At 51.5% G+C, this 25,971-nt stretch overlaps 14 protein-coding genes across 14 annotated transcripts; 9 read left to right on the top strand and 5 right to left on the bottom strand.

Annotated features, from left to right (window-relative positions):
- Nucleotides 1-58: 58 nt before the first annotated feature.
- Nucleotides 59-1,532, bottom strand: APUU_31689S (uncharacterized protein; the record flags this gene model as incomplete). The annotated part of the gene is made up of 3 exons (XM_041702921.1): nucleotides 59-1,059; nucleotides 1,115-1,349; nucleotides 1,437-1,532. 3 exons carry the CDS (start codon nucleotides 1,530-1,532, stop codon nucleotides 59-61), a joined length of 1,332 nt encoding a protein of 443 aa, XP_041555658.1.
- A 643-nt stretch (nucleotides 1,533-2,175) lies between these two features.
- Nucleotides 2,176-3,747, bottom strand: APUU_31688S (uncharacterized protein; the record flags this gene model as incomplete). Its single annotated transcript, XM_041702920.1, has 1 exon — nucleotides 2,176-3,747. One exon carries the CDS (start codon nucleotides 3,745-3,747, stop codon nucleotides 2,176-2,178), a length of 1,572 nt encoding a protein of 523 aa, XP_041555657.1.
- Nucleotides 3,748-3,978: 231 nt separating this feature from the next.
- On the top strand, nucleotides 3,979-4,619 carry APUU_31687A (uncharacterized protein; the record flags this gene model as incomplete). The annotated part of the gene is made up of 3 exons (XM_041702919.1): nucleotides 3,979-4,255; nucleotides 4,301-4,405; nucleotides 4,462-4,619. The coding sequence occupies 3 exons, from the start codon at nucleotides 3,979-3,981 to the stop codon at nucleotides 4,617-4,619; spliced, it is 540 nt and encodes a 179-aa protein (XP_041555656.1).
- Nucleotides 4,620-5,201: 582 nt separating this feature from the next.
- On the top strand, nucleotides 5,202-6,946 carry APUU_31686A (F-box protein; the record flags this gene model as incomplete). The annotated part of the gene is made up of 3 exons (XM_041702917.1): nucleotides 5,202-5,538; nucleotides 5,605-5,917; nucleotides 5,974-6,946. The coding sequence occupies 3 exons, from the start codon at nucleotides 5,202-5,204 to the stop codon at nucleotides 6,944-6,946; spliced, it is 1,623 nt and encodes a 540-aa protein (XP_041555655.1).
- Nucleotides 6,947-7,195: 249 nt separating this feature from the next.
- APUU_31685S (uncharacterized protein) lies at nucleotides 7,196-9,295 on the bottom strand (the record flags this gene model as incomplete). Its single annotated transcript, XM_041702916.1, has 10 exons — nucleotides 7,196-7,263; nucleotides 7,318-7,423; nucleotides 7,495-7,828; nucleotides 7,888-8,018; nucleotides 8,069-8,471; nucleotides 8,519-8,639; nucleotides 8,688-8,785; nucleotides 8,839-8,921; nucleotides 8,972-9,108; nucleotides 9,169-9,295. 10 exons carry the CDS (start codon nucleotides 9,293-9,295, stop codon nucleotides 7,196-7,198), a joined length of 1,608 nt encoding a protein of 535 aa, XP_041555654.1.
- A 905-nt stretch (nucleotides 9,296-10,200) lies between these two features.
- APUU_31684A (uncharacterized protein) lies at nucleotides 10,201-11,253 on the top strand (the record flags this gene model as incomplete). The annotated part of the gene is made up of 1 exon (XM_041702915.1): nucleotides 10,201-11,253. The coding sequence occupies one exon, from the start codon at nucleotides 10,201-10,203 to the stop codon at nucleotides 11,251-11,253; it is 1,053 nt and encodes a 350-aa protein (XP_041555653.1).
- A 136-nt stretch (nucleotides 11,254-11,389) lies between these two features.
- APUU_31683A (uncharacterized protein) lies at nucleotides 11,390-11,998 on the top strand (the record flags this gene model as incomplete). Its single annotated transcript, XM_041702914.1, has 1 exon — nucleotides 11,390-11,998. One exon carries the CDS (start codon nucleotides 11,390-11,392, stop codon nucleotides 11,996-11,998), a length of 609 nt encoding a protein of 202 aa, XP_041555652.1.
- An 846-nt stretch (nucleotides 11,999-12,844) lies between these two features.
- On the top strand, nucleotides 12,845-14,109 carry APUU_31682A (cellulase family protein; the record flags this gene model as incomplete). Its single annotated transcript, XM_041702913.1, has 2 exons — nucleotides 12,845-13,973; nucleotides 14,024-14,109. The coding sequence occupies 2 exons, from the start codon at nucleotides 12,845-12,847 to the stop codon at nucleotides 14,107-14,109; spliced, it is 1,215 nt and encodes a 404-aa protein (XP_041555651.1).
- Nucleotides 14,110-14,817: 708 nt separating this feature from the next.
- XYNF1 (endo-1,4-beta-xylanase) lies at nucleotides 14,818-16,286 on the bottom strand (the record flags this gene model as incomplete). Its single annotated transcript, XM_041702912.1, has 10 exons — nucleotides 14,818-14,907; nucleotides 14,967-15,032; nucleotides 15,083-15,206; nucleotides 15,256-15,274; nucleotides 15,336-15,424; nucleotides 15,478-15,623; nucleotides 15,674-15,795; nucleotides 15,854-15,902; nucleotides 15,954-15,994; nucleotides 16,049-16,286. The coding sequence occupies 10 exons, from the start codon at nucleotides 16,284-16,286 to the stop codon at nucleotides 14,818-14,820; spliced, it is 984 nt and encodes a 327-aa protein (XP_041555650.1).
- Nucleotides 16,287-17,682: 1,396 nt separating this feature from the next.
- APUU_31680A (uncharacterized protein) lies at nucleotides 17,683-18,654 on the top strand (the record flags this gene model as incomplete). Its single annotated transcript, XM_041702911.1, has 1 exon — nucleotides 17,683-18,654. The coding sequence occupies one exon, from the start codon at nucleotides 17,683-17,685 to the stop codon at nucleotides 18,652-18,654; it is 972 nt and encodes a 323-aa protein (XP_041555649.1).
- Nucleotides 18,655-18,826: 172 nt separating this feature from the next.
- APUU_31679S (alpha/beta hydrolase family esterase) lies at nucleotides 18,827-19,654 on the bottom strand (the record flags this gene model as incomplete). Its single annotated transcript, XM_041702910.1, has 1 exon — nucleotides 18,827-19,654. The coding sequence occupies one exon, from the start codon at nucleotides 19,652-19,654 to the stop codon at nucleotides 18,827-18,829; it is 828 nt and encodes a 275-aa protein (XP_041555648.1).
- Nucleotides 19,655-20,785: 1,131 nt separating this feature from the next.
- Nucleotides 20,786-21,896, top strand: APUU_31678A (lytic polysaccharide monooxygenase auxiliary activity family 9 protein; the record flags this gene model as incomplete). Its single annotated transcript, XM_041702909.1, has 3 exons — nucleotides 20,786-21,305; nucleotides 21,364-21,406; nucleotides 21,455-21,896. 3 exons carry the CDS (start codon nucleotides 20,786-20,788, stop codon nucleotides 21,894-21,896), a joined length of 1,005 nt encoding a protein of 334 aa, XP_041555647.1.
- Nucleotides 21,897-22,932: 1,036 nt separating this feature from the next.
- Nucleotides 22,933-24,648, top strand: APUU_31677A (FAD-binding oxidoreductase; the record flags this gene model as incomplete). The annotated part of the gene is made up of 6 exons (XM_041702908.1): nucleotides 22,933-23,410; nucleotides 23,465-23,526; nucleotides 23,574-23,664; nucleotides 23,720-24,053; nucleotides 24,103-24,302; nucleotides 24,362-24,648. 6 exons carry the CDS (start codon nucleotides 22,933-22,935, stop codon nucleotides 24,646-24,648), a joined length of 1,452 nt encoding a protein of 483 aa, XP_041555646.1.
- A 193-nt stretch (nucleotides 24,649-24,841) lies between these two features.
- On the top strand, nucleotides 24,842-25,940 carry APUU_31676A (bZIP transcription factor; the record flags this gene model as incomplete). Its single annotated transcript, XM_041702906.1, has 2 exons — nucleotides 24,842-25,787; nucleotides 25,837-25,940. The coding sequence occupies 2 exons, from the start codon at nucleotides 24,842-24,844 to the stop codon at nucleotides 25,938-25,940; spliced, it is 1,050 nt and encodes a 349-aa protein (XP_041555645.1).
- Nucleotides 25,941-25,971: the final 31 nt, after the last annotated feature.

Genomic DNA, 25,971 nt, shown 5'->3' with positions numbered 1-25,971 from the left:
TCTCGTTGTCCAATATATGTAGTATGAATTTGACGGCCCCGATATCGGCTAGATGTCATCAAAAGTCGTATCCCGACAATATCCGACAAAGTATCAGCCTCGCCTCCTCGCGAGCACTCCGTAAAGTTATCGTACGGTAGACCTGAACCGCATCAACACTATGTATCAGAGTCGACACCCCGCCATCGCTGTGCGGCGTCCCCGGTAGATTCTGGATAACCTTGATAACACAACACATCAATCCCTGCTCAGTCAGGAGGGGCCGTCCTGTATGCGGGTCAAATCCAGTGCTGGCTTCGAAGAACGCGTTCAGCCGCGACAAGAACAGCTGGGAATCGTCGACCGATTCGCGATATGTCCACAGCGTCCGCGTAACCAGGAACAACGCGAGGAATAACGCCGCCTCATCCGCGAATCTTGTTACATCGCGTTCGTCGGGTCGCAGGTAGAACCGCAGCCCACTGCGCAATAACCCCAGTCCCACTACCATACTCTTCAACTGAGCAAGGCCAGCCTGTGGTGATACAGCGTTTGCCTCCGTTGCATCATTCATCCTGGATATCAAAAGCTCAACGAACCGCTGCACCTGCTCCTCCTCAACCGACCCCTCCGCAGCAGGGAATGGTTCACAAACAAGATACGGCATTAAATGCGCCAATCTCAAACCCGGGATCTCACAATTCATCAGACTCTTCTTAAGACCACCCCTTGCCTCAATGGCCGCCTCACACCCCTTCAAATGCGCATGGCAGGCTACCGGGTCCGAAAGCCGGGCCTCGGTAATCGCAGCCATGATAATCCCGCCCAGCAAATCATCGGTGATTTTCCCCGCGTTTTGGCTGAGAGAGTGGTTTAGTAGTCGATACGCCTGTCCCTTTCTGCGGGCGACGGTGTCGGCATGATCCGCGCCTGGATGTGTGAAGAGTCCATCCGCTGCTACGATCATCCACCACATTGTCAGGCTAGAGCCCAGCGACATGGGTAGACTGACATCCCGCACCGCGCTGAAGACTGTATCCGGACGCGTTCCATACACCTTGGCCGGGACTTGAAGGAGATCTAATCGAGCAGTTAATCGTAGTGGTTGCTAGCCTGTCAGGTCAATTATACGTACAGCAGTGAAGCAAGGCCCGATTTTCCGGGGTCAACTCATAAGGAAGTTGGCAGAATGGATCCAGCGAAGATGTTATCTCGCAGATTTCCGGCGAAGGCACTTTCTGGGCGCGGAGGGCTTGCTGTAGTTGTCGTTGTTGATCTTCCTTATCTTCTGGCCCCGATGGATTCTCCGTCTGAGGCCCCGGCGGCGGACCCTGCTCAGCGGGCAAGAGCTCAGGTTCTTTAACAATGGCCTTTGTTCAGTGTTAGCACCGACGTGGACTTTGCTCCGTAAGTGATCACGAAACGCATTAAAAGACAAGGCAAGGCAGGCAGGCTACCTTAGTCCGTTTCGGCGGCGGCGCGCCAATTCTCCAAGTCAGCACTGGGGGTTTCCAGTTGCGGCGCTTAGTCTTTCCCCTGTCGTCGGCGGCCATTTTTATTATCGCACGTTATGAACTTGGCTGGCTGAACGACGAGGAGAAATCGCACTCAGTCGCAGCTGGGTCGGTTGTTTTGAGCTCCCACATATGCGGTCAGCTGGACAGACCCTTTCCTTGGTTTGCCGTTGACGCACGAATGCAAGGATGTCTTCGAAAGCGAGGGCGCGACTGGCGAGCCTGTGGCTGTGAATTGGCACGATGGGGAAGTGGACTTCGGACAATGCCCAGAGATGGGGGAGGTCGGTCATAGCGGCCAGTGAGGAGTCTGAGGACGGAAGAAGATCGTTTAAATTGGCGTATCCGAACTCTGTTCTGCACGAACATCGTGACGAAATGGACTGACAGAGACATTGTGCGGATCCACCGCGTGGAAATAAAGAGTTTGGTGTACATGCTCGTCTTAGCTGGCCGCTGATTGGTATATTGTTATTGCGACGGCCGGATCCTGTCCTGTTGATCCGTCGGTTAGTGGCTGGGTGGGTCTGAGCACAGACTACGTCAAGTCCCTTGTCATGAATTATCGTATTAACTTATGCTATTAAAGCCGGGTATCTCCAGAAGTCTCCAATCCGAGAATTCCATGTGAATGAACTTATTTTTACTTTTTCGGTCCCCGAGATCAAGTATGGCATTCTGATCAGTCACTATCCTCGCTCTCTGTTTGCCACTCGTTGTTCGCCATGTCCGCCATCAGGGCGGCGAGCTGTGGACTGTTCGCCGCCACCATCATCAGCTGGGACAGCAGCTGCGCGCCATTGGGCGGGTCCTGCAGTGCAAATGGACCGTCAGGGTCGTCCTCGTCGTCTTCGTCGTCGTAGCCATCGCCAAGCATGGGTGGTACATCGTACGGCAGGATCTGGAAGTCCACCGGTGTTCCCTTGAACAAATCCCGAAGGCTGCGGAAGCATTGCTCTGGTGTCTTCCCAGGCGGGACAAGCTGGCCGGGCAGTTTGATTGGTTTTGTGATGTCGGTGGTCAACACCTTGAACTCGGTCAGGCGAGGGTATTTGCCACGCTTACAGTCGCTAGCGATGTCAGTGACCATGTCTCGGATCGACGAGTTGCAGTCGGTGATATCCAGTCGTTGCAACGATGGCGGGAACCGCGGGAAGTCCGCAAGCAGGGCGTGCTGGACGATTATGGTTTCGAGAACGGGGAAGTCCTGGAACGAGGGAAGCTTCACGCAGCGTTCGCAATATTTGCGGTATGCATCGGGAGTAGAAATTTCCCAAGGTTCACGGAGATATTCGAGGTGGAAGTGCTCGAGGGAGTCCTTGTGAGGAAGTACGGCAGCATGGACCTCAGCGGCAGTGAATTCCGGAAGCTCCAGGGCTTCATCTCGGGCTTCGTCTGGGGTGAGAGCAAAGTTCTGGTAAACGAAAGACTTGACCCTCTTGCACGCCTGCATGAGTTTGTTGATCCCAGAGGCGTCAATGCGGCAATGGTTGAAGGCCAGCTCTTCGAACGCCAAGGTGCCCGATTTCCAGCTGGCAGGGAATGTCTTGCCTGGCAGGTCGGCGAACTCGAAAGTCGGTGAGGTTATTTTACGAAGGCTGAGAACGTCGTTATACGAGCCGATGTCGTATCCAGTTTCCAGCGGTTCGTAGCAGATCATCCACAGCCTATCCAGATTGGGCAGGAATTTCTCATCCCGTCTGCAAAGGGAAGTGAGTGCGTCGCGGATCACAGGGTCATGAGGCATACGAAGCGCACGCAGGTCGGGGGTCTTGTGAGCGAGCAGTGCAACAACCGGTGAGAATTGCCAATTCTCCAGTGCCTTCAACCATTGTTTCTCCAAATCACCCAAGCGCAGATCTCGTATTGATTTCTGAACGAACTTCAGATCCTCAGGATCGACCTGGGGGCCGGTTATGTTGTCGGCGAGCTCGGGCTCTCCGTAAAAGTCCCCATTATCCAATGCAGCAATGCTGAGGGTCTTAAGGTGTCCTCCAAGCTCGGGGCGCAGATAGACGCACTTGGTGAACCGGATCAGGAGATTCAAGGGGTCTTCGGTATCGTCGGCATTGAAATTGCGGAACAAGACCGGCTGGGTGAGATTGCGAAATTTCTGCGAGACCAGGCAGGCATTGTACAAGTCGGCAGTGGCGCAGCAGTGGTGTTCCTTGCCGGGGGGTTCGCCGGAGGAGTCAGCAAGGAACGAGAGAATGCGGTCCAGAAGCTCCGTGGGGAGGGATTGGAGGTGGACCATGACGACTTGCAGGCTGCCAGGCTCTCTGGTCGTGTGGGGATAATTTGGTTTGGAAGACCCGGACCGAGTTAGCGGACCCGCCAAATCAGGAAATAGGGCACGCATCCTAGGGCTTGCCATGTCATTACGTCACTCAGCTCTCAACTCTAAACCGGGCAGCTTGAATTCTCCCACTGCGCTTCACTATTACAATCTCTTACCCTGCAAAGTTCAATTCATCATTCAGTCAACATGTCTGGCCTGTTTTCCCATTCCGGCAGAGAGCGCGGCGACGAACTGCGCAAATTGGCCGACTACCACATCCAGCACGACCTCCAGCAAAGCGATCGCGATGCCTTGAATTCCGCCTCGAAGACCATCTCCTCCTGGGCCAGCGTCGGAGCAGCCGTCGGGCTGGGGCTCGGATTATACACTGCGATTCGGTTAAGAAGATCGAGAAAGGTCTTCTTCGACGTCTTTCGCGCGGCCGAGAAGCCCACCAAGGTCGTATTTGCTGACGGTCGAACCGGTACGTGCATTCGTCTTGCTGCACGATGAAGCTAATATAGAGTAGAGGCGCTGCCGGATATTACACCCATGCTCAAGCCGACTACCCTCGGTGACTTTGCGACGTATTTCTTTGCCTCCGCGGGAGGCCTCTTCCTCGGTGGTGAACTCGGCAAGGCTCTCATTCTGCGTTCTGACACCAGTTATTAACGTGTAATTATTATTTAGGCTTGTTAGGTGGTATCGCGTACGGCGGTCGCCCTCTTGCATCCGATCCTGAGAGGAGACAGCGAATTGAGAATGCTCTTCGGAGCTTCCGTGTTGACACACTGCGGAAGCAGGCAGATGAGGTGGAGAAGGGAAAGACAGGTGGAGAGTTATTCTAAGGAATTTATATCGTACTGGTTGGTATATTCGACTGATGCATGGCAATTGGTGTAATATACCTTGTGTGGGATTATTACGAGTGTTTGTATATTATGGTGACATATGGTGTATTATATATTTGCGACATATGTCTAATTAATCCAACTTGTGATTGCCATATAAGGCCGTATAGCAGAACGGTTAACATAATAGGTATTTTCGTGGTCCAAAGATAATACTCCTCCCATTCGATAGTTTTCTCCGTTATTCCGGAGAGGCCTGCGTTGTCTGCGAATGAAATACTACGCTTGCCCCGACAACTAGGCGGATGTCTCTAATCATCAATTCTAGTGAACGTAGCCCCAGAAACTTTGAGCAGCATTGAAAGCATCATTTAACCTATCATTGACGCAGGTACCCTAGTTCCAGTCCAGCAGTGAATACGTTCAGGCGGGGCTGCTGTAGGGTATGAAGAAGAAAGTAAATAGCCCCAAATATAATACTTCAATGAATTATTCCATGTATAAATATACATGGGCCCTTCCCGAAAATTTGCCTAGGAGTCTCAGACTTTATCCTTTTTATATTCTAAATCTGCTATCATGCCCAACAAACGCGTGCTAAGTGCATCACCAGATGCAGATACAGCACTAGACCTCCAGCACATGAAAAAGATGCCGAGAAAGGATATCCTTCGCGGAAAGCTGCGTGATCCAGTTCATAATCTAAATGGGGACATCCTGAATCTGATTTTCGACCGTCTACCCATCGTTGACATCGTCTCCTGTGTATTCTTGAGCAAGGCCTGGAAGTCTGCAGTTCTCATATGGATGCATCAGAGCTCCAAACTCGCTGGCCAAAAGCTACGGCGCCTTTGCTATGAGACAGCCCCGGCTACTCTATGGCAGGGAATGTCCATTGCTGAAATCAAACACCATGGTAGGTACTCTATGCCCACTCCCGCCTCCCTTTAGCAGAGACCTAACCATTAATAACCTGCTACAGCATCCAGTCTCTATCGCATGAACTCCGCCAAGGCAACATCTTTATTTTCGTGTCATGGCCCGGTAGGATACCTGGATGTCGGGGACTTTGTTGCACACCTATCGAGGGGAGATCCCAATTTTTCGGACCTCGACTCAGTCCTCCGTTGGCGCCCTCTTGAGCCCGCATATAACCCGCAGGACAACGAGTTGAAAGTGTATGAAATACCGCGAATGTCCGAGAGGTTCCTCGATAGCACCGTGGTTGCAGTGTTTGTCAATCGCGATGGGGTGGTATTGGTGAATTTGGAACATCTCCGCGTCCAGGAACGCAGGTAAGGAAAAGCACCCCGGCACGGTGGTGACATCGCTGACATATGATATTCTCAAGGCTCTTCGTGTATTCGCCCGTCGAAGAGAAAAGGCTTTGGGACTATTCCTATCCCATCCAAGACTTGCGTTCTCGTTCCCTCTCATGGCGAGTGTCATTTGGGCCAGTCGCGCTAGGTCGGTCGTATGTATACTGCGTGAGTGCGGAAAGACCTTCCAGTTGGGTTCTGCTGGCATATGACTTTCGAACTGGAAAGGAAGTATATCGAGTTCGCAGGGGCGCTCGGTGCTTTCATAGTCAGAGCACCTGGCTGGCGGAGGGCAAATCTGTACCTGATCGTCTGGTCCGGCTGGTGGAGGTCAACGGCGAAGAGCTCCTCGTTTTGATATCAGACTCATCGAAATGGGCCGTCGGCACAGTTGAAATCGTCAAGGGCCGAGACGGTCAGCTGCTGCACAGCATCAAGTACTCCCCAGCTTGGAAGGCCAGTTGCCTCGCAGACCCGTTGACCAACCAAGTAGCATTGATGTGGTATAAGCCTGCTCAAAAAGCAGTCAATCTAGGCCACAGTATCACCCTGATGCATACCTTTTCATATCAACCAGGCCAGCCATTCGCCCTGTCCCCCCTGATAGCTGTTAAGCGCCACACACCGTGTGCGCAGTATGAAACGCTCCAGCCCTTCACCATGACAAACATCGAAGTGACTCCTACCGTGATGGGTGGGACGCCTGTACAGTTTACCATCACCCGTAGCTGTCTGGTCCGAGTGTACAGCCGCTGGGTTTACGATCTGGCCCTCCAGGCTGCCCTCGATCTTTTCGATGACAACCCCAACCATATCCCGTGCTACACTACCGACGACCCAACGGCTGTGACTGTTTCTGAGCCTGCTGGACCATCTTTGCCACCGAGTTCACAGGATAGTAAGACACTCTCTGTGAATACCATGCCTATCCCGGCAGTCTACTGGCTGGACCATGCCCGGCTTGTAATCCAGGCAAAGGCCTTTACACGGGTTGTTCGATTTTAGCACTTGTCATGCTACATGTTCTGTTATTCTTTTGTTGTACCTGATATAAGTGATATAATTTAATTACAGCATTTGCGCGGTAGACAATTTAAAGATAAGAACACCTGAAGCAGTGTCCCAAGTATAGCCAATATCTTATTATCTTATTATATGTGGTATACCTACAATTAATAGAATGTTTTCCAAGTATATATCGCGACTTTTGTCTTCCACACTCAGCCCGTTCTGTCCTGTTTCTCTCATTCTCTATTACACCTCTGCTTCCCTCAGAACCGCAGCGATCGGAATCATACCAGCAGACAATACCATCGTAAGAACTAAATAATACCCAGTCAGTCTCAAACTCACTCAAATGGAAGTCCTTAACATACGCGGCACAGACGGAAAACTGTCGAGGTAGCTGGACCTCACGACCTCCCTCAGCGCCGAGGGAAGGGTATTCGCATATCGCACCTCGTTGAGGATCCGGTGTATTATCTGATAAACAGCCATTCCAGTCAACCACTAATCTATGTAACATCCAGATAAAACAGCTAGAGGTCACTTACAACACTCTTATCCTTCAACCCCCCCAAAGCCGTCCACAGCCTGGCCGCAAACAACTTTTGATTCAACGCCGATCCAGCCGCGGGGCCGATAATAAGACCGAGCTGCTGGCTGAGGTAGTACGTCCCAATGCAGACATGCAGCTTTCCCTCCGGTGCATAGGTCGCCATCCCGACGAACAATGCCGGGAAGAGGATCCCCGGCGCGATACCGAGACCGAGGAGGTAGATGCTGTACCAGAGTTTGAAGCCGTTGCGCCATTGGATGAAGATGAGAAGGGCGCAGGTTGTTTGGACGAGGAGGGAGGTCAGGGTCATGGATTTGCAGCGTTTTGTGCTATATTATAACATATCAGTCATCTACCAAAATATGGTACTCAGAAATGGACGGCGTACTGTTTAATCACCAGACCACAAGCAACACCACCGATGGAGACACCGGTTGCCAGCACTACATGACATAGAGAAGCAAGGAAGTCGCTTGTGTTCTCGACGCGGATGAAATATGGTACGAGATTGCAGACGAGCTGTCTGGATGTTAACATCATCTTCATCTCAATTAGTGAGAACAACATACCGCGGACCGACCACCAAGAAGTAAAACCTGGAGGAGAAAATGGGCCCCAATCCCAAATGACAGAATCCGAATCGGAATAAGTGGCTTCTCGGCCCAGAACAGCTCGATCAGTATGAAGATTATGCACCCAGATACAAACGCAAGTCCCAGCAGCGCAGTCTGAAGGACGTTCTCTTCATTCAGGGTTCCCAGTGTCTCGAGAAAGAACAGCAGTATCAGAATAGTACCAGAGAAAGTGAATATCCCTGCAAAGTTCAACTCCCAGACGGGCGACCGCCTGGACTTTGTCTCATCGTCCCGATCTTCAGCTTCGTCGACGACGGTGTCGTTCAGGAAGGAAGGGAGGCGAATTGCGACAAACAACGTGCAAAGGAGGATAATCGGGATCTGGCCATAGAATGCCCTAGACTTGGTTAGAAGTGTAGGATCGGGAGTTCATGGAAGCCTTACCATCTCCATCCGATGGTATCTGTGAGAAAGCCCCCGATGGGAGCACCGAGACTGCGGCCGGCGACGTTGACAATATTCTGATAGCTCCGATATAGAGCGATTTCATGTGGTGCAATTATATCTAATATCACTTAATACATGGAGACAATGCTAATCGACGAGTACTTACCGCTGAGGATGACCGAAACCACAATTACCATGCCAGCACCGCTAGAGCCAGCGAGCACCCTCGATAGAACCAGCTGGGTGATTGTCGCACTTGCACCACTTTATCACTTATTAGACCAGAGTAGACCTCGATAAATAGTCAGACTACTCACCAGGCAAGACAGCTAACCCCGAACATCGTATAAGACCAAACGAGGACATTCTTGCGTCCATATGCGTCCCCGAGGACACTGTACTAGGAAGAGTAAATATCCCGAACCACACCTATGTATTGCCGTTTCTTACCACAGGCAGCGATATGCAGTACCCGAAGTTATATGCGAGGAGGAGCCATGGGCCTTGGGAGAGACGGTGGAACTGCGATGCGATGGCGCTGTACGTGGAAATAACTAGGGCTTCGTCCGCGCTTGCAAGGAAAACACCTAATATTGTTAGCGAAGCTTCATAGACTCGCAAGTCGCAACCTAGATAGCTTGAAATACCTAGGAATGTCCCGTAGATTAACAAAAGGTCCGATCGCTTTGTTACCGGAGGCGCAGTTGGGCCCTTGGCTGACTCTGTGTCGGACTGAGGAGGCAGCAGCGGTGACTCCTCCGAAGCGATCGCCATGGTATGGAGTCTTCAATGCAAGAAATGACCGACCTGCACAGGAAGGAGTTGAAGTTGAAATCGATCAAATTCGGGGGTGGGGGGAGCTGAAAAGGCTGCATCTGACGCTAGGACCGGTCCTTGCGTGGATCAGGACGGGAACTGGACCTGGACTGGATCTCAGCCGGATCAGCGCCTCGTTCTCACACAATCCCGGCAAGATGGTTGCAAGTTCGTGCCTGGTGGCCAATTATCGCCGTGCGACCCTTGCTCCAGCTGGCGATCACCAATAGCTCGGGTTGGGCGTGCACGTCAGACGAACCTCCGCGAATGAAAGACCGCAGGCTGTCGATGTGCCTCGTGGAGGAAATCAAAAGAAATTATAAAATCATAAAGGAATCATAAAGAAGTTAAAAAGAATTATGCTAACAAAGTTATGCAAGACAATGCATCGAGGATCATACGTCTTTATGGTGGTCATTGCCTATACCTGATATTCATTGTTAGATTGATGAATAGCTCTAATAATCATGCTGATATCCACCATCCAACCCCAGTCCTCGAGCATCCAATGTGAAAAGATGGCCTATCTATATATTATGGCTACGACTATCACAAGGCATGCAGTGGGGGTTCCTAGATAGCGTCTTCTAGCGTCATGTCAAAATATATATAGACTATACACTAGACTCGGAAGAAATTTCCGCACCACCTTTGGTACAGGCTTTATGTTTGAAGCTTGACAAACGAGCTACCGCGAAGTGAATGGCTTTTTCACTCCTTCCATCTTTGTCTGAAGCGGCAGTGAAGTCTAAGTAGCTCTTGTCGTGCCTTCCACGCGTGCACAAGTCTCAATATAAAACACCCCCTGGGCCCAGATTGCTCTTTCTACTTGGCTCTTGCGTCTACGGTTGTCTTCTGTCATCATGGAGCCTCTTGATTTGGATTTACTCAACCCCAGCGTCGCGCCCGATCCCACTAATCCGTCGGAAAGGGTTTATGCTCAAGAGATGGGCTATCCAAAGACGGCAGCTCAGGTGGCTGTCAATCACGTCTCCGCCATGGCAGGGCACGAGTACGATGCCAAACGCAACTGCCTCATTGTCGACCCCGGGTCCTCGCTCCAGAGCGTTCTCCGAACCTTTCTCAGGCCAACTGACCAGGTGATTCTCACAGACCCGACGTCGCGAAGCCTTATACATTCCGTCCAAGCCGTGGGTGCAAGACCCATTCTGGCTCCTCTGATATTCCGCCCTGGTCAAACATGGGCAGTCAACTACCGGGCGTTCGCAGATTGCATCACAGACAATACCAAGGCTATGCTCCTCCAGTCACCGTGCATGCCGTCGGGTGCCCTTTTCTCCCACCAGGATTGGGCATTCATTGGTAGACTCTGTGTCGAATCTAACCTCCTGTTAATATTCGAGACCTCGTTTGACACCGTCATTTATAATTTCGACCGTTCCATGTGGTCCCATCCGGCATCGTTCCCAGGAATGGAAGAGCGGACCCTGGTTATTGGCAGCGGCTCGGGGTTTTTGGATAAGAAGCTACAAAGCTTTGAATACGTGGTCGGTCCTGAGGGACTTGTTTCAAATATACGATCCGTGGTCCTGAGCAAGCCCGATCGCTTCACTTACTGCGAAGTGGCGTCCTTTCGCCTGTCCAAAGGTGATTTGATAGAAACAGCACGCAAACGCCGGGACATGGTTCTCTACGTCCTCCGTGGGCTCCCAATTGGTATCCCCGCCGGAGGATGGAGCTTGCTTCTCAGAGTCAGCGATTTTGGTCTAACTGCACGGGAGGCTACAGGGCGACTTGCGGAGCAGGGCATCAAGGTGAGACCGATGGATGAATGCGGGGATGTACATGGAATGTACTTTGTGCGACTGGTGTTTGCGCATCAGCGGGTCGAACAGCTGGCTACATTGAGAAGCAGAGTCGAAAATGCTTTAACAATGTATGAAGAGACTACCTAGTTAAGGAATCATATCATTGGGTGATTCATCCATCCTTTATTAGTTATAGAGTATTAGGTTCCACAGCTGCTGCTCAATCGACAGGCCAGAATAAAAGCATGTTATTTCCTAAAACATGAAATGTAGAGTAAACAAAATGCCCGTAGGGCGATCCAAAAGACTCCATCCATCCTCCAATTCTACACCGTACAGTCATGGCCAGCGGAGCCCTAAGCCGGCACGTCCGACCTATTTGCAACGACCACAAACCGATATCCAAACAAATCCCAATCCCAAGTTGACTATTTTCCGTATCCCAAGAGAGATCTTCGACGAGATCGTGACCTACCTCCCTGCCCCAGCAAAGGTATGCCTTTCTTTAAGCTGCACAGCCGCCGCGCACGCACTGGGACCCTGGACCACAACCTGGTTCCTCAGCCGGATAACCCAGGTACACCATAGAAACTTCGACAGGACGCTCTACGACCTTTTGCAGCGAGACCTTCCACATCTTCATTTCTGTCCTCGCTGCGAGATACTACACCCGCCACTCAAACCGCCGCACGCCCATCGCACGCCGAAATTCGCGAAGTTATGTCTTGGACAAGCAGCGTCAATGGACTACTGGCCGCAGACTCCAGGGGGATACAGCGTTGTTTTTCCTCATATCGAACGAGCTTTTCAATCGAAACCCACTTCGCCAGAGAGTTCGCCAATTGATCTATTCGCAAGCGAGTTCACCACCCAGCTTCGCTCGCTGGATTAGCACCTCATCTCCTCTGCCAGATGGATAAGGCGCGGTCTCGTCTTAAAACAAGAACATCGACTACACAGTTCCACAGGATCTCTGCAAGCCGTCGGCGTGGCGGCGCTCCCATCCCACATCTGCGCGCATATAAGCACCACGATATCCCCGCTACCAACCAGCCGACACACGAGGAGACAAGACCCAAACGGACCACTTCCTACCCACGCTATATCTACTGCATTACCAGGAAAGCTCCGCCATGACGTCGCAGGCCCAAGCATTCCGTCCTCCCTCTCCCGCCGAACAAGCCCAGATAACAGCCTCCGCGCACGAGAAGGGATACATCTGGCGATGCTGGAGCTGTCCAACTAAGTTCCGGGTGGAATACTCCAGTTCGAATAATGAATTAAATGTAACAGCGTGGCATTTCTTCGGGAAGGAGCTGTACAAGGCGGTGGAATACTGGAAGATGTTTGTGCGGCGAGAAGGCACGACGCTGGGTCCGAAGACGCGCAATAGTGAGTTTTATGTTGTTTCCAGGGGGATTTCGGATTTTGCTATTGAGGCTACCCATACACTGTAATGCTGCCCTTGCTCAAGGGCCTGCATCAGCCTGGGGAGCTGGATATGACGGAATAATACTTATACCCCGCATTGTAGGTCCAACTAGGGCGCTTACCCCAGATGGTAATTCTCCGGCTGCAAGATCTCGCATCGGTTACTCGGGGATGTCGGAAGGATATCACCAGCCCATCTTCACCAGAGTACAAGGGTCCCCTCTCTATATCCTAGATAAAAAGCTATAAGTAGCTTCAACCTCCTGTCTTCTCTATTCATCTAAACGTTAACTCGCATTGGTTCAATATGAAAATACACTCCTTTCTCCTGCCAGTGCAGGCACTCCCCATTCTAGCTGCCAACACCCCATTCAGTGTCTCCGGAAGATGGATTCTTGACTCCACTGGGTCTCCTGTTACCTTTGCAGGAGTGAACTGGCCCGGTGCAGGCGAGGCCATGGTCCCAGAAGGCCTCCAATACGCCTCCATCGAGTCGACCGTATCAAAGATAAAATCCCTAGGAATGAACGTCATCCGGCTCACCTTTCCCATCGAACTGGTCGACAACATTCTGGACAACGGCGACACCACCGTCCAAGACTCCTTCATCAACGCCTTAGGATCCGAGAATGGAACCGCCGTGTTTAACCAGATCACCTCATCCAATCCCCAGATCACAAACAGCACGACCAGACTGGATGTCTACGACATGGTCGCAGAAGAGTGCAATACCCAGGGAATATACGTGCACCTCGACAACCACATCTCCAGAGCAATGTGGTGCTGCTCCAACGACGACAACAACGCCTGGTTCGGGGACGCAGACTTCGACGTGGAAAAGTGGAAGCGCGGACTGGAATACATGGCTTCACACGCAGCCTCCTGGTCTTCATTTACTGGTATCGGTCTGCGGAATGAACTGCGCGAACCTACAACCGAAAACCAGGATTATCCGTATAACTGGGAGACGTGGTATACAGAGATGACATCCGCAGCAGAGATAGTCAACGCCGCGAACCCAGATGCATTGATCTTTCTATCAGGACTCAACTACGACACTACACTCTCGCCCATCCCAACAGGGGACGATCTCGGCAGTGGAACGAAATTCAGCTTATCTGACTTCCCATACGCGGATAAACTGGTCCTAGAACTGCACAACTACGACACGGAAGCAACAAGCTGCGACGACCTCTCCGGCGCGCTCTGGAACGGCGGGTTCAATGCACAAGACAGCAGCGACTCGTCCATCGTCAACGTCATGCCAGTCGTGCTGACCGAGTTCGGCTTCGCCCAGGATTCCTCAACATGGCAGAGCGTCTATGCGAGCTGTATCCGCGAGTGGATTCCTGAGCAGCAGGCCGGGTGGATGGCTTGGACGATTAGTGGGAGTTATTATATTCGCGAGGGGACGCAGGATTCGGATGATACTTGGGGTGAGTTCTTTCCTTGATTGTAGCGTGGAATGTGCTGAGCTGATTTGTAGGTATACTGGATCATACGTGGTCGGAGTGGCGGAATCAGGAGGCTATTGAGCAGGGGTTACAGGTGATGGTGGATGCATCTATCTGAAGCTATTCAAGAGACTCTGGATGTGGTGGCGGTTTTGGGTTTGTAGGATATCACGTACTACCGTCACGCTAATATAACCTTGATAGCTAGCCAGTCAGCCAGATATTGATACTGTCTTTCGTTTGCCTGTCTTGCCTTCTTGTATCTCCTCTTCTTGCCTTTCGAGTTTCAGTTGGTAGCGGAGTGATGAAGAGTATGCCGCCAGACCGATTCGTATTCCTCATAGTCTCGTACACTACGATCAACATCCTCGGCCTCGTAGTTGGTAAAATTAATGAACTTGGCAAACTCATCCCGGGCATGATCGCCTTCATGGCCTCTTCATTAACAGCAGGCCGGTCCAATACGGCGGCTCCGGCTGCTCAAGGGACGCTGATAGTCGGGCACTCGTTCTCCTTCGCAGAGGTATACCACCACTAGTGAGAAAATATGTCAACAGATTAGACTGGGAGCGGACCATGGCAGACTGGCAGCCGGCCCCTATTATCGGCAGCTGCCAATCTACAGACATACAACCTCACAACCATTTCAATACACCTGTATTCGTTTCTACGTAGCAAAATCAGAACGAGAGAGTATTCATTCATATTCAACCTTAACGACAAAGTCTTATTCCAATCTGTTATCCACATGAAGACAATATAGACACTTTTTGCTGTCTGATATCCGCGAATATGCTGCAGTCCATACCAGGGGTAGGTGCTTGAATTACAGCGCACCAAGGATAGCGCTATAGCCGTCCTTAGCCTGGTAGTTCGAATCGAACAACAAGGGGCTCTCTTCCGCGCGCCACGAATCCTAGATAGGATTGTTATCATCTGACCGTATACCAGAGTGAACATGGGGGAAAATATTACCTTGTCAGAGACACCCCAGACGGTAATTCCGATGCAGGCCTCGACATTCAGGCACGCATTGACGACCTATATTTCCCTTCAGCGCAGTCCAAGTTTAGAATGAACCATCTACTCACATTGACCCAATCTTCGGAGCTGCCGCCACCAATATCAAGCTCGGTAATCGCGACCTCAGACGCGCCAGTCGACGCGAGGGCCTCGAGGGCTGCCTGGGTTCCGGAGGTAGGGAAGCCTCCAGCACTGTTTAGAGTCAGTAATTACCCACTCGCCGTGGTAGGAGATACCTCACCCATAGTGAGATTGAGAGCCTAGAACGAAGTTAGTTCTATAATAACCAAGGCTGGGTATAAACCCCGGAAGTGCACTCACCAACTCCATCAATTGGAACTCCTGCAGCGATCCATTCGCCGACTTTGCTGACGAACCCCTGCGTCTTGGCGTAGGAGGCATCATCCAAGCTATCATATAGTCAGCGAACATGCTTTCATGTTTCCCGAGCAATCGGACATACTTGTAGTCATTGATATAAAGCTTCGCGTCGGGATCAGCTTCACGGGCAGCTTCAAACGCGATACGGACAAAGTCCTCCCCAAGCACGTTCGAAAAGACGCTGTCGCGGAGTGTGCCATCCTCATCGAAGATCTCATTCACCACGTCCTAGTCCTGTTAATGATGTTACATAGGGGGGGGATAAGTACTAGACGTACCCAAGCGTAGATTTGACCCTTGTACTGCCCCATCACACCGGACACGTGGTCCTGGATGACAGTGGTCAGGGTATCGGGATCACTGATCTGGGAAACCCATGATGGAAGCTGAGAGTGCCAGACTAGTTGCAGTTGTTAATGGAACTGCCCTATTTGAAGTAGGAGAGGCGTTAAACTTACCAAGCGTGTGTCCTCGGACCAGCTTGTCGTTTTCCACTGCGTAATTCACCTATATGTCTCATCAGTCAAGTTCGCCAGGAGCGAAACAAGAAGAACATACAACAGCATCAGCTCCAGAGAAGCTAAAGCTCCCCTGCGTAGCTACTTGGGAGTCAGTCTAATTGTATGCACATTATTGGAGAAGAGAGAACTCACCCTCAGTTGCATCCCATTTCATGCTGTTCTCGCAGGTCAGGGCGCCAAAGTCAGAAGCAAGGATGGGCTCATTCTGGGCATTCTCCAGCAAGGCCTGCTCGGCAATGTTGCCGAAATACAGCTTTCCAGCAGCGGTAAAGGCAGCATGGAGGCTCTGCGTTTCCTGTCGGCTGAAGAGGGATGCGGATGCGACAGTGGCCAAAAGAGCGCCCCCTGCGAGGGAAGAGAAGTGCACCATTGTTAAAAGGGCGAAAAAAGAATTGAAGAAATTGAGGAAGTCGAATACGAAGAGGAGAACTCCTTGAGTATCAGGGTGGTCAACAGCCAAGTCCAGCGTCCCTGTGCTGCATATATAGATTCAGGGAGATTGTTGATGACGTCGATTTCTCCCGCGAAGGTGAGCTATTTAGGCAGAACTATCGTTAGCAGCAAAAGCATCTCCTTGTTTCTTCATTTTGAAATAAATAAAGGAAACCGTGGTGGAGTTTACTTCGTGACTTGGAAAACCCCTGGCAGTTTCATAGAAATTAAGCTTGTGGGGAACAAGTGCGAAGGGCCCTCCCTGGTTAAGGCTGTTTGTCTCTGCAGAACAAGGAGTCAAGCCTGTAGAATGACCCGGTTAAACAGACACCGGATAACCGGTAAAAGATCAATCGGACAAGGGCCCGAGACTCGAAAGGTACTTGATCGTCAGCCTGGACCAGAGGCACGCCAGTCTGTCGATCTGCTTCTTACCTGAGACACCCAGCGCCCGGACCTCCACGTATAGCCTGACTCAGGGGCCCTGCTCAGGGCAATGCCGAAGAATGGGAATCGCCATCTGTAGAAGAGATCGACATGTAGAACGCTATCTTTTTGTCTACGGAGTATAATTCCAGTGGATCGGTCCGGCGACCGTTCTCGAACAAGTAAATCTGTGTCCCTGGATGGACTATCGACAACTTGTGCGTAGTCTAGGCGATGTTCCTTGAGCACAGATATTGCAGGGGATATCGACAGTAAACGGGCAGTCACAGTACAAGCAATCTGCTTTGACATGAGATATTTATCTACTTCCTGGAGTATTGGCATCGATTGGGAGGATGATTATGGCGCGACAATATGCAGAAAGAACGAAATTGCTCTCGAGTACCGTCTAGATATCTTATTCTTGTTCTAGTCTCCGGTGGCTTGATGGGTAAAATGGGGTATGTGAAGGTAGGCCTCCACCTTCACTAGAAAGATCTGAATATATCTCGGCTAAGGAGGCAATTGCATGTGCCGAGTATCGGGCCCTACAGATATAGCATGTTTCATACCGGCACAAACCCCTCTTAGTGAGCAGCGCTAACCCAGGTACTCCACGGATCCCTCTAGATCTTGTGGCTGCAGGACCTGTCACACTAATGTCCCTGCTGAAACGCGAGCTAGGATTGAATGGGAAAGCCCTGTTAGAGCTTATGTGCCGCGGCAGCTATCTTGGAAATAGAACACACTTACGAGACATATTCTCACAAAGGCTGTTTTGGATTTTACCCGGCGAGTGACTTCATTGCCTCTATATTGGGTATATAAATCTGGCTGATGTCTTCTCCGTTTCAGCTTATGCCACGCCCCTCTCAACTTGTTTTTTTATTCTTATTTTCTCTATCGCAATGAAGCTCGCAGGGATTCGCGTTAGCCAAGGGCTACTACTGGCCTTGGTGCAGGGGGCTGCGACACAGTGCGCGCTTCCGTCCAGCTACAGCTGGTCCTCCACCGATGCCCTCGCAACGCCGCAGGACGGATGGGCTGCCCTAAAGGACTTCACTTCTGTCGTGTCCGACGGCCAGCATATCGTGTATGGATCGTACGCCGATTCATCTTCCAACTATGGCTCGATGGTCTTTAGCCCGTTTACCGACTGGCCTGAGATGGCATCGGCAACTCAGAATGCCATGAGCGAGGCAGCTGTTGCGCCTACAATCTTCTACTTCTCGCCAACGGATGTTTGGATCCTCGCCTACCAATGGGGTCCCACTGCCTTCTCTTACAAGACATCCAGCGATCCTACCGACGCGAATGGGTGGTCCTCGGCGAGCCCTCTCTTCTCTGGAACCATCTCCGACTCGGATACAGGTCCCATCGACCAGACCCTCATCGGCGATGATGCCAACATGTACCTTTTCTTCGCGGGCGACAATGGCAAGATCTACCGCGCCAGTATGCCCATTGGCAACTTCCCCGGCGATTTCGGTACTGAAGCCGAGACAATCCTGAGCGACACCGCCGACAACCTCTTTGAAGCGGTCCAGGTCTACACCGTCAGCGGCCAGAACCAGTACCTGATGATCGTGGAGGCCGTTGGCGCCAACGGTCGCTATTTCCGCTCCTTCACAGCCGACAGCTTGGATGGTGAATGGACTCCGCAGGCAGCGAGCGAGGACCAGCCCTTCGCTGGCAAGGCCAACAGTGGCGCCACCTGGACCAACGATATCAGCCACGGCGATTTGGTTCGCAGCGACCCTGACCAGACCTTTACTGTGGACCCGTGCAATCTGCAGTTGCTGTACCAGGGCCGCGATCCTACCGCCAGTGGTGACTACAACCTGCTGCCATGGGTGCCCGGTGTCCTGACCCTGCAGTAGACCTTTGCTCCTGCCATGGTATTAAGGGTATTGCTGTACTTAGCACAATTAGGTTACTAGTGTAAAACGTATATAGGAAGCTGTCAATGTATTGTTTACTATAAATGATATAGTCAGAACATCAAAGCCCCTATCTCTGCACTAACTTATAAGTCCTCCCTATTTAAGCTACCTAAAACTGAGAGATAAAATCCCAAATAAGCCCACCGGTAAACGAGTCGGAAGAACCCGCATCTGTAGGATTCGGTATATGATCACCATCAAACGCCACCCACTGGACAGGGTACCCTGAGGCGCAATTCGAGTAATCCGTGAGGGTATGCACTCCACTGCCCGGCGCCGGCTCTTCAGGGGTCGCCGGATCACATCCATTGACCTCAACGTAGTGATCTCGCAGCGTACGGCCGAGCTCAATCCCTAACACGCTATCACTAATCCCATGCTGCCCGAAGTACGCAATTGGGAGATCACCACCATCGCAGCCGCTGATTTCGGCACCCGAGAGCACCGCAACAGCGCGGAACACGTCTGCGCGCGAGCATGCAACCGAGTAGCTCATGCCTCCGCCCCAGCTCCAGCCCGTGGCGAAGCGGCGCTCCTGGTCGATGCAGTAGGAGGACTCGACCGCTTCGAGGAGCTGGTCGGTGAAGGCGATGTCGTCGCCATTCGTGTTTGCCCAGCCGTTGTCTAGCCCCTGGGGTGCGACGAATATAGTGGGAACATCGGCGGCGAGGTAGCTCAGCCCGTAGAATCCGCCTTCGACGACGTTGTCCATTGTGCCGTCGCGCCAGTGGTACCCTATCACGAGCTTGTGGGGGATACTGGCGTCGTAGTTCTCGGGCGGCTGGATAATGTATTCACGAGGCTGGCCATTGACGTCTAGAGAGTTGACTCCGCTGCCGAGAGTGGGATCTGTGCCGCATCCAGGGGAGTCGGCTGCGGCCGCCTGGAGAGCTAGTCCAGCAGCAGCGAGGCTAGTAACAGCTAGAGAGTGATGCATATTGAGAGTACAGAGTCTTTGATTGAAGGGTTGAGTGTATCTTGGGTGTTAAAGAGTGATGGAGTGGATATTCGACATGAAGGCAGGTTTGCATCTATTTATGTCGTCTGATCCCTATTTCTCTGTATGCCAGACCAAGGATGCCTAGATAGGTTGACATCACCATATGTTGTTCTCTTGGATGCGGTAACACGAAACTGGGACACCGATTGACTGTTCAATTTCGGACACCCTGTGTTTAGGCTATTGTCCCGATTAGCCTGGGCTTCCGTATTCCAAAGAGTAATATTGCGGTGGTCGTGTAGTAGATGCGCAGGCACTCGGGCCCTTCGGCAATGGAGACTCGCCTGCACTGCCGAAGACTAGTTCCATAGTAGCTTAAGGGTGTCTCACCGTAATCAACAGGAGAGGCGGGATATGGGGAAAAGATCCAGAATACCGAGGTTAGGTCGCATTCATTCCCTTGGCTAATTCGCCTGTAACAATAGTCTTGACATAGTATCCAGCCATTCGTCTGGACCTTCCGGGTGATGTTCTGTTGGGGAGGGCTGGGATGCCAAGATTAACTCGAGTCAGGGACCGTTCTGAACTCAAGCTCTGGCCTCTGCGGCCCGGCAATATGGCCCTGATGTAGTTTTAGTCCGGTTTCAGGGGCGATTCATCGGCGGTGATCCGGCGCGCCTTATGGGACCGCTTTCTTTTAGTAGGGGACACTGTGGGGTCAGCGGGTCTTCAGAAAGGGTCTCGGGCCTCAATCGAGGCTGGCTTGGCCCTGGCCAGTAAGGTTGAGGATATTACAAGGTTCGAGTCTCGAGTCATTCTGTGACTTTCCGCAGCGTTGAGTGGGACTGGGCCAGGCTGGGCGGCGTCAACACTCTTGGCATGTTTCTGATATACAGATTGCCTACATGGCATTCCTATCTATGGGAGCGGTAAACAGTATCAGGCAGGCGCGTTACTATACTTCTTGATCTATAAAGAAGCATATGCCCCCGGGTTGTACCAGTCCCTACCATCTTTCAAAGTCACTGGCTGTCTTCTCTCTTTCGCTCTTTTGTCTATACACTTGTTTTCTGGGCTGGACCCTTTGCATTCACTTAACCAACCTTCTTTTTGCCTCTTCTCTTCAACATGAAGCTCTCTCTTCTCGCTGCTGCGGCCATCGCGCCCCTGGCATCCGCCCACTACTTCTTCGACACCCTCGTCATCGACGGTCAGGAAAGTAGCCCCAACCAGTACGTTCGTTCCAACACCCGGCCCGAGAAGTACAACCCGACCAAGTGGAAGGAGACCCGCGATGACATGACCCCCGACATGACCGACTTCCGCTGCAACAAGGGCGCCTTCGAGTCCGCCGGCCAAACCGAGACGGCCGAAGTCCAGGCTGGATCCAAGCTGGCCATGAAGCTCGGTGTCGGTGCCACTATGCAGCACCCTGGTCCTGGCCTTGTGTACATGTCCAAGGCCCCCGATGCTGCTAACCAGTATGAGGGTGAAGGCGACTGGTTCAAGATCCACGAGGAGGGCATCTGCGACACCAGCAAGGACATTAAGACTGATGCCTGGTGCACCTACGACAAGGACCGCATCGAGTTCACCATTCCTGCTGACGTTCCTGATGGAGAGTACCTTATTCGCCCTGAGCACATCGGTGAGTCTCCTACTGCTAGTAACCTTGGAAAGGGGACAAGAATGTTAATCCCTCTCAGGTGTCCACGGAGCGCATGACGGACAGGCTGAATTCTACTACGAGTAAGTTATGTTCTTCATTTTCTCGAAATCAAATAATAACAGCTCCAGATGTGCCCAGGTCAAGGTCACCGGCGGTGGCAACGGATCTCCGGAGGCTACTATCCAGTTCCCCGGTGGCTACAAGAAGGATGACCCCTCGTTCAACTTCAGCGTCTGGGGCGGCATGAAGGATTACCCTATGCCCGGTCCTCCTGTCTGGTCTGGCTCCGGCTCTGGATCTAGCTCTAGCTCTGGATCTAGCACTGCCTCTGCCTCTGCCCCCGCCTCTGCGTCTACCTCTGCCGCTGCTTCTAACGGGGGCAATTCCGGCTACACCGGTGGCTGGCCCCAGCAGCAGCAGGGTGGTGATGCTGGCTATGCCGGTGGCTGGCCTCAGCAGCAGGATGCCGGTAATGCTGACTACGCCGGTGGCTGGCCCCAGCAGAAGCAGGCCAACACTTGCGACAGCGGCGCCTACCAGCGTCGTCATGTTCGCGACTTCGCCCAGTGATTGATGGGCTGGAATGACCATTTCAGCTTTCTTTGATGGTTGAAGGGGTACCAGTGAGGAGTGGAAGGAGTATGAGTGCGGATTGGAAAGGGGCCTTTGCTTCTAGATAGCTTGAATTACTTGTCGATATTGTTATCTTAAACTACCTACATTGGACTGCGGTGTATCCGCGGATATCAGATAGAAAATGGTAACTTATCTATTATATTGTCTGGTCATCAGTGAGCTAATTCAATATCATCTCGAATACCCTTAGGCCGCTACGCTGCGCAAACCGTTGGCTGTTAACTTTCCAGGGCAAATGCTGGTCTCTGCTGCTACAGTATATCCAGAGTCCACCTTGCCGCATTCCTATTAACTCATGTTAGTAAATATGTACGATTATGTATGGATATGGTATCATGTTTTATCGCAAACAATAGACCGAAGCATTACTAAAATAGTATTAATAATAACTTTAAAAACCTTATGTATACTATACTATATTTTAATACAGGGAAATAGATTACAGGATCTTAACTTTAGTGTATAACCAGTTTCGGAAGTTTCGGAAGTTCCGGAGTATTTAATTAAAGAGATTAAACATTTTCTCTATTTAATCAAATAATGCTATAGTTAATGCTTATTTAGTATTTAACTATCGAATAGCACTTAAAAATTTAACTACTTGTAGATCTCAGGGCCTTCCTAGGCTACCGGGAGAAGTCAATTACACGAGGCTTAGGGCAGATTTTGTCCTGAAATTATATATATTAAGTATATACAGATTTGTCTTTGTAGTCTGACCACGTCCAAGAGCTTTAATTGCTTGGGCGCTTCAAACAACCATAACAGGAGATAGCTTGTCAAGGATATTCCCATACCTGACGCTCCTTTCTCTCTGTATCCCACTGCGCCTCTTTCAGGCCTCCAACCCCGCTTCCTTACCAGACCATATATTTAGACCACGCGGGATACTCCATTTCAACAGACGAGACTCTTTCAAAAGCGCAACGAGAACCCAAGGCAAGGAAGACATTTTACAACTACAGTCAGCATGACGACGATCACCGCAGCCGCAATATCCCAACTCAAATCCACCCTCCCCGACGACAGGATAATAACTCCAGACACCGCATCATACAACACCGCAGTAACGACCCCCTGGTCGCAGACATGCTGGACTCCGGCCGCCAGCTACATCTATCCAAGCAACACCCAAGAACTCGCCAGCGCACTAACCATCATAATAAAGACAGGCTGCAGGTTCGCAATCCAGACGACCGGCCATAATCCGAATGCTGGGTTTAGCAGTGCTGACCAGACGGGTGTTGTTTTGAATCTGCGGCGGTTGAGGTCGATGGATATAGACCCTGGGTCTGGGTCTGGGTCTGGGTCTGGCCTGGATGGTGCTATCGCTAGAGTTGGAGCGGGGTGTACTTGGGGGGAGGTGTATAGCTGGCTGGAGGAGAAGAAGTTGTCGGCGATTGGCGGTCGAGACCAGCAGGTTGGGCTTGGGGGGTTCCTGACTGGAGGTACATCTATCTACTCTTGCATAGGACAAGGCTGGCTGACATACTAACATGAAGGTGGCATGGGCGCCCTTCCTAATCTGTATGGACTTGGAGCAGATGGAGTGAAGAACTTTGAGGTAGGTGGGCTGCTTCTGCTGTAAAGCATATGGTAACCCTGATCTAGGTTCTGCTAGGAGATGGCAGACTTGTCAACGCAAATGCAAGCGAGAATGCGGACCTCTATCGCGCTCTGAAGGGCGGTGGTTCCAACTTCGGTATCTCATATAGCTATACATCTTCCTGGAACTTGGTAACCTAACGATAACTCAGGCATTGTAACGAGATTCGACCTCGAAACGCACCCTCTTGTCAACGTCCAATACACAATAAATCTGTACAACCCGGAAGACTATATCGAAATAATCAAGGCTACAGTAGCCGTGCAAGAGGCTATGGAGACAGATCCTAAACTCGGCCTGTTCACCAATTTCAATCAGGGCTTTGTGGCCGTGGGTTTGATTTATGGGGATACCCCCACCGAGCGGCCGCAAGCCTTTAAGCCTTTTGATGAGCTGACAAGTCTGATTTCGACGGTGCTGCCTGCCACGAATGGCACTTTGATGTCCCTCGCACAGGCTATGGGGCATGCGCAAGAGCCTAAAAAGTGGGCACCCCAAACTCTTTCCCCTATTAGTGCTGATCTGTTTGAACAGACGGGCCATCTGCACAGCCACTACCAGAGTCTCTCAGGACCTCTACGAAGAGGTCTACAAGGCATGGAAAAAAACAAGCGAGACCCTCCCAGCCGGCTGTGTCCTGCATTACACGATCCAGCCAATGGGCACAGCTGGTGCTCAGGTAGGAAAGGATCGTGGAGAAAACATTATGGGATTGGACCGCGTGGCTCAGTGCTGTAAGTGTTCCATGCTAATGTTATACTCGCTGCACCATGATCGTGGTTAATCAGTATAGGGTGGGTTTGCACCTGCGAGTGGCCCAACGGCAGCAGCGAGGCCGACGACGCTGCAGCTCAAAAGGCAGTGGATACAATGGCTGAGAATATACAGTCGCTGGCTAGGGGAAGGGGTCTGCTGCTTGATCTTTTGTGTATGAGCTTTGCCACAGGCTCCCAGAGGGTTCTGCGCAGTTACGGCGCTGGGAATGTGAAGAGGATGCAGGACGTTGCGGAGAAGTATGATCCCGAGGGTGTTTTCCAGAAGTTGCAGAATGGGGGGTTTCTATTGCGCGATAATATTTGATACTGTAGTTGTTCTTTCTATGCGTCGATGTCAGTCAGTTGAATGTAAAAAAAACGTTGGGATTACCCAATTAGGAACTACCGAGGTACAACCGCCCGATTACAATATCAGTTCAATCAGTTCAATCTCACTATCTCTTTCCACAATGTGCATTCATCCACCATCACCAAGACAATAAAGTATTTCCAGCAAGATGCCCCCGAAACTACGATCAAAACGCCCTGGTCGTCCCCGTCTAGACGCAGCCAGCAACGCCATTCTGTCCGACGACCGCCGCGACCAGGTCCGTCGCGCCCAGAAGGCCTACCGACTGAAGAAAGAAGCCACTTTTCAAAATGCAACTGCCCGTGCTGAACAATTAGAAGCACGTATGCGCGAGGCCGCTAACGAGGTAATGGGATTGGATAATGCCGCTGGCGAGGCGGCGCTGCATCTCTCTCATCCTGATATCTATGCACGGTTGCAGCGGCTTCGTGGGATCTTGACGAGTATAGACTCTGGCTCCATTGTAGCGTCTGAATCTCCAAAGGGGGCTGTGTCTGCGCATCGATTCCGCAGTTCAGAGGCGTATCTTGAAATCCCTCCCGCCGTTCCGGCAAAGGAATATACATATTCCTTCCAGGAAACACACTTCGCCAGGCGTCTGCAGCGGTACTGCCTCGAGCACGCATACCGTCTCTTCACAGGATCCGGATCCGGGTCTGACACTGACCCGCGCGACATCTATCGCGTATTCCGCCTCATGCCTTGCATTAGAGACCATGAGAAGACACAGCCGCGGTTTCTGGCGTTGTTGAATGGGGGCCAGCATGATCCGCTCGAGGTCTTGAGCCTCCCGTTCTATACTGTTGGTGGTGCGGGCATGCACTACCCAGATGTTGATGAGTCTGGGAGGGTAATATACCCTGGTAATAGGCGTGTTCCGGGGCGGATTCTGGGGATCTTGCCGACGGCTGATCGAGACTCCAAGGGCTCTCGGGAGCTGTTGGAGGTTTGTGGGTTTGGGGGAGAGTGGTTTGATAGTCGTGATGTAGAAGGGTATCTCAAGCAGAATGGGGTTGATGTACAGGGAGGGTTATTTCCCCTTGTGCAGAACAGGATGGGGCCATATGTATTGGATGTTGAAGGATTCTTTTCGAGTGAGTTCCGTGACATTTTTGAAGATGTGTGCTAATGCTAATCTCGCAGGGCTTGTGACTGGGTTCGTCATTCTCGGCCGGGCACCTGGGTTCAGGAAGACAGAGGTTAAGAGGGCGTTCCGGGCGTCGTTAAGGGCCAATGGAACTGTCTGAGATGTGTGCCTCGGTCTGGCCGATTACAAGA

Source organism: Aspergillus puulaauensis, chromosome 3, assembly GCF_016861865.1.
Source record: "Aspergillus puulaauensis MK2 DNA, chromosome 3, nearly complete sequence".
Classification (NCBI taxonomy): Eukaryota; Fungi; Ascomycota; class Eurotiomycetes; order Eurotiales; family Aspergillaceae; genus Aspergillus; species Aspergillus puulaauensis.
Note: the sequence above shows the minus strand (reverse complement) of the source record. Positions and strands in the feature narration are given on the sequence as shown.